The sequence below is a fragment of the Pelecanus crispus genome, chromosome 10 (genome assembly GCF_030463565.1).
Source record: "Pelecanus crispus isolate bPelCri1 chromosome 10, bPelCri1.pri, whole genome shotgun sequence".
NCBI classification, from domain to species: domain Eukaryota; kingdom Metazoa; phylum Chordata; class Aves; order Pelecaniformes; family Pelecanidae; genus Pelecanus; species Pelecanus crispus.
Window position 1 is genome coordinate 13,307,604 of NC_134652.1, and position 6,000 is coordinate 13,313,603.

At 44.5% G+C, this 6,000-nt stretch overlaps 1 protein-coding gene across 1 annotated transcript in view; it reads left to right on the plus strand.

The window, feature by feature from the left end:
* The window catches only part of SORCS1 (sortilin related VPS10 domain containing receptor 1), a 305,005-nt gene extending 299,278 nt beyond the window's left edge, over positions 1–5,727 (plus strand). Inside the window, exons 25-28 of the mRNA XM_075718060.1 lie at positions 2,443–2,548; positions 2,723–2,883; positions 4,214–4,332; positions 5,671–5,727. Of these exons, the coding sequence (XP_075574175.1) occupies positions 2,443–2,548; positions 2,723–2,883; positions 4,214–4,332; positions 5,671–5,727 (443 nt within the window). The remainder of the gene's footprint in view (positions 1–2,442; positions 2,549–2,722; positions 2,884–4,213; positions 4,333–5,670) is intronic.
* The last annotated feature ends 273 nt before the right edge of the window (positions 5,728–6,000 follow it).

Below are 6,000 nucleotides of genomic sequence, written 5' to 3' on the forward strand. Positions count from 1 at the left end.
TTGTGTAAGTGCACACATATGTATATGTATGCCTACAATTACGTTCTCATGCCTCAGTGCACATGTGTGTTCCTCCCTGTGTGTGTACCTGGTCATGTGCAGCAGAAATTTCTGCAACAGAGGAGCTGCAGGGAGCAAAAGTGCAGGTATCTAAACTAGGTTGGTGTGGGCATTCAAGCAGAACCTGTAGAAATGAGCCTCTGTGTGTGTGTGTGTGTGTGTTGTATGTGAGCATGTGCTTTTCCCTGGAGCACAGAAGAATGACAAACATTGGGCTCAGCACATTTCACACCTCCATCTTCTTTGTTCAAACTACACTGGAGGAAAGATTAATTTATGGCAATTATGGACAACAGATTGCAATCCATTCATCACGTTCATTCCTTCTTCTCATGAAAGAAAAAATAAAATAATAGAATCATAGAATAGTTTAGGTTGGAAAAGACCTTTAAGGTCACCAGGTCACCATGTCCAGCTGTTAACCTAGCACTGCCAAGTCCACCACTAAACCATGTCTCTAAGCGCCACATCTACACATCTTTTAAATACCTCCAGGGATGATGACTCAACCACTTCCCTGGGCAGCCTGTTCCAGTGCTTGACAACCCTTTCCGTGAAGAAATTTTTCCTAATATCCAATCTAAACCTCCCCTGGTGCAACTTGAGGCCATTTCCTCTTCTTCTATCGCTTGTTACTTGGGAGAAAAGACTGACACCCACCTCACTACAACCTCCTTTCAGGGAGCTGTAGAGAGTGATAAGGTCTCCCCTCAGCCTCCTTTTCTCCAGGCTAAACTAATGTCCCCAACCTAACAGACACCAACCTCAACTCTAAGGCAGAGTAAAATATGCCAATATTCCTTGCAAAGCAGTTAAGTAGCTGTCTGTTACCAGACTCTCAGCGCAGCACTGTAACAAGGACGTTGAGTGGTGCTGAGCCTGAATCGGTTGGTGAGCCACTTTGTCATCCCACAGAACTGCAGAGACCCACAAAAAACAGATGCAAAGGGGACAGAGTGGAGATATGTGAGGAATTCTTAATAATGGATCATTTCATCCCGGTGCCTCACCTTCCTGAGGATAGCCTGCTTGATGTGGGAAGGAGAAGTTTTTCACTTCCCTTTGTAAATTTTAGCTTTATCAGGCTGGGTGTGACAGCTGAAAATGTGTGTGCATGAGATGTGTGTACCTGAGTAAGTGCTTGTGTGTCCATGTTTTCTTGTGTCTTCTGGCTCTGGTTTAGGGTGGGTCTGTTCAGTGCATGTGAAGAGGGGCAAGAGAAAAAGGATGTGTATGACAGCAGTTCAAGTTAACTTTCGCTGTCTTGCAGAGGAAGGCACTACCTACATCTTGTTCTGTGTGTGATGCCAGATAGAGACAGTCAGTGAGGATGTAACTGCTGTGTGCGTTAGCTCCATGTAATGGCACAGCTACAGCTGCATGTCTGTCTACAGTATGTTTTATTAATGTCTGCATGAACAACTGAGACTACTGGACCTATGTGTGTCGCTTTTTGGATGCTAGATGCCTTTCTGTTTTTATGTGTGTATGAGTGATGGAAACTCTATTTAATACAACTTACTTTGTATTTCTGGGAAAGTCATGCTTCTTGCTGTTTTGTATGGCCTTATTTTGCATGGGGCAGTGAAAAGGTGGTGAGCAAAACTCTGAGGAGAAGCACAGGGAGACTTTTTGTTTGATTAGGGTTGGTTTTGGTGGGTTTTTTCCCTTGAAACTGTGCACTCTCTGGCATGGAAGACTTGTGGGAGAGAGAGCAGGGCACCAGGGGAAAGAAAATAGAACATGTTCAGAAGAGTAGGAAAGGGTTAAAGGAAGAAACTGAAAATGTCAGAGGTGTGAGAGTAGCTTGCAATGATAAGGCATGGCTGCTGAGGCAGTGTCTGTGAAGGGCACTGCACTTCTGGTCGGGAAGGAACAGGATTGAGCAGAGAACAATACATTTGGTGAGCGTCGTTGCTTCAGTAAAATTGAGGAGCCAGTTGCTCATTATTCACTGTGCACTGGGAGCTACCCAAACTAGCTCTAAGCAAAATACAAAGTTAACATGACAAGTTAGCCCATGGGTAGCTCCAGGGTCATCCAGAAAATGCCAGTTTTGGTACCGAAGTGACCTCGTTTGCAACTACCTTAGGTAACTGTCTGCATATGAGAGAGTGTGTTTCAGGCAGTCCTCTAATAGGCCAGAGAAGACAGGCCTCTAAGGAGAAAGCTATGGGACTTCACATCAAAGGGGTAGGTTGAGCACCACAAGTGGTCCGAACCCAGGTTTCTTCCCAGGTGGATTAGAAAGGGAGAGAAGCCCTGGAGATATGTGGACAGATGAGGCCTGCTACAAGCAGGGGAGAATGAACTATGTTTCTGGAGGGAGCAACTTTCACTCCAGGCTGGGGGTGGCTCTAACCTTCTTCCCCCCTCTTGCAGCTCCCCTGGTGGACATCACTCCTAGTCACAGCGGTTCAGCTATGCTGATGCTCCTCTCTGTTGTTTTTGTGGGACTAGCCGTGTTTGTAATCTACAAGTTCAAAAGGTATGACTGTCCCTAAGCCATTTCCTTCTCCCTATTGCTGCCTTTCACTGAGGTGTTTGGGTTTTGTTTTGCTGGATTTTCTTTTTCGCAGTGATTTGTTTCTTGGTTTGTAAAAGCTGATACTATATCATCTGCCAGAGTACCCCACAATGATGGTTTCTGTTAATGTTTTAGGAAGATTCCTGGCCTTAATATATATGCACAGATGCAGAATGAAAAAGATCAAGAGATGGTCAGTCCAGTCAGTCAGAGGGAAAGCATACCTAATGTCCCTCAAAGTGAGCTGATGAGCCCTGAGCAACTAGTAGATGAGAAGTTGGAAGTCCAGCCCATAGGTAAATAACTTGCAGCATCCTGCAGCTGGTCAGACTGACTTATAATTGGCTAACCCTTTTCTCAGCCTCCCTGCTTCCCATATTCCTGCACACTCCTCCTCCCATCCTCTTCTGCTGCAACATTAGTTTTGCTACAGGAAACCTTGCTAACTCTTCCCTCTCCCTTACTGCCATGTGCTAAAAGGAGGGGAACAACTTTAGGTTTTTTCTCTCTCCTAGTTGGTCTATGTAGATCCCCTCCCCTTCTCAAAAATCCTGCTGGCACTTAACTTGCGCTATAAGGCAATTTAATTTATTTTGCTGGGGCTGATATAGTTGCGGGGCTAAACCCCACATCCAGGAGAAGTTCAGCCACCCTCACCTGGAACATGGAGGTGAGCAGGTGATTCGGTAAGTCAGATCTAAAAGTTAAATATTCGTTGATGTTTTGACTGCTGTGGCCTTTGTGTGGTGCCAGACCTTGTTGCCAGCAGCAATGCTAGCCTGGCTGATTCCCAAGGAAATCGAGCAAAACCTGGGATCTCAGCATTGGACAGCTGGGTTTGCCCTCAGGCTAATTTCTCCCACAGGCCTCTGTGGTTGAAAATTTGCAAAGCAGGCTTTCATAAGACCTAAAGTGAATAGACATGAAGCGGGTGTACTGGGATCAGTCACACATTTGCTCATGCTTATATGTTTTTTGTTACCCTGACAGTAAAAGTGTTGGGATGGAGCAGGGAGGTTTCAGCCTGGGGACATGTTCTGCTGAAGCCAGCATTGCTCAGTCATTGCTCAGCTTCACTTGTGAGGTGACAGTTCTGCAGGCCCAGACCAGAGGTACAGTATTGGACCCCTGCAAATAAGGGCATGGACATATTTTAAAGGAATTAAAGTTTATAGCTATTTTGACTTAGACAGGAGCGAAGCGTAGTCGTAACTTAGATCCCTTACTCGCACAATTTCATCAGCTTAACCAAACCTTAGATCCCACCTGAGGATGTCCCTAAAATGTATGGGAGTGTTTGCTAAAGCAGGCTTGGAGTCATAGCTACTGCAGAGAGGGAGCAAGAGGAAGGGAAATTAAAAGAGGGAATGTGATGTGCTAAGATTGTGGCCTCTGAAGCAACCTGGGAGGAAAAAGAAGAAAGTCTCTTGATGAAACTGATGTTTAAGCTGGAAGCCCCACTGCAATCAATACTGATCTCTCCTCACCTGTTCACCAAGGAGAGATCTGGTAGCTATTAAAAGCTTTTAAAAGCAGCTATTCATCAGCGGACCTGGACATCCCTGCTTAGCAGAACACAGGATGGAGTGAGGGGACCAACCTTCCCATGTGGTGTTCCCCATACAGAGCAACCCCAGGCCACAGTCCAGAACCCAAGGAAAGGAAATGCAACCAAGGTAGTCTGGACAGAGGACTTCCAAAAGGCTTGTGGATCACCAAGAGGTTTCAAGCCAAGACCCGGAGCGGTGGGTCCTAAACTTTAACAATTCTTTTTTTTGGGTTTTTTGGGGTTTTTTTTTTTTCCTTTTTCCCCTAGAAGCCTCCAAGGCAAAATTGATGTAAGATGCTAAGGGAGAAACACCCAATTTCAGGTCAGGAGCTCTCTTTCTAGAGTTAGATGGGCTTTAAGCTTCCCCTTTCTAAAAGAATGTAATGACCGTGGTTCATGCTGTTCCAGGGATAGGGAAACACATGCTTCCACAGGTCACTCAGACTGAAGCAGCAAGAGTCGGTCACCTGCTAACTCTATTCGGTACCTTCAAAACTGCTCTTGCTGGTGTTGTAAACTAAACCCTTGCAGCATCTAGGATAAGAGTAGTCAAAAGCCCATTTTGGGGGTAGGTTTTCATTTGGTGCAACTATAGCATTTCTGGCTTTCTACAATAGCCAGCATTTTGCGTGTTTCTCAGCTGTGCTACTGGACACTGTATTGAACTAGAAATTGGCCTTTTATAACTCCTTGGTTTGCACTAGCTGCACTGCACTAGCAAGCACAAAAGGTAAATGTGTGGGATACATAAACTCAATTCTCTATCAAAAGGAATCAGTCCAACAAACTTCCTAAGAGTGTTTTTCCCTCCTGTCAGTAAGATGAATGAGAAAACTGAATCAGAGCTCATTGACAAAATGAAAAAGTCTGGACCTAGGTGTGAACAGAATAGAAAGTGCAAAGGCTCTTCACTCTCCCATACAACCACCTCATCTTTTTCTGGAAATCAGCAATTTCTTCTTTAATGAGTTTTCTTTCTTTTGGGAAAACAAAGCAAGACTGTAATTGGGTGTTTCTCTTTTGTATGCTTGTTCAGAAGCCAGGTTTTTTCAACCCCTTTGACTAACATTCAGGGATCCTTCCTTGGAGGAATCTGAATGAATGTCCCTAAATCATTTAATTTTCTCTCCAAACTCTGGCAGCAAAAACCCACAGTTCCTATTTTCTGGATGTGAGTAGTTTAGGCTCTTCTTTTGCAAATGCAAAGCTTAAGGTTATTTATGAAATCTCCAACACCTTATCATTGCAAATGAGTTACACATTTCCTCTGAGGACCTCAACCCCTCCTTCCCTCCACCCCTCTGCTCTGGCCTTTCCCTCTTCTGTTCAACATGGGTGAATCATCTTCATTAGCAAAAGAACAGGACATCACCTTCAGTGTTTTGAATGACAAGAAAACATTTCTGGGAAGAACGGTGTCAGTCTGGAGCAGCTGAATCCCAAAGGCCAGCAAGGTGATACCATCAAATATCTTCCTTGGCTAAATGCACTTGTTATTTACTGACTTTTTTATTTTGTTCTTTCTTTGCCACAGGAAGTATTTCCACAGCTGCTGAGCCCCAGAGCACAAAAGAAATCCCTACCTATGTAAATGGTTGAATTGAGGACACCGACATGTATCTATCTATAAAAAAGAGGAGAGCTCACTACATTTGGACTTTTTAATTCTTCAGATGACAAAGGGTTTTTAGCTTTAAGCCTGTGCATGTGGACATTATACTGAGACCATAGTGGAACTGCATTGTACAGGTGTTCAATTTTAGTGGGGGGTGGGGGGAGAGGAACTGATACCACTATTCACTCCTGCAGCCCTTCCCCTCACCCCTCCACTCTCTCTTTTTTCTGATCTGTCTCTAATTTGTAG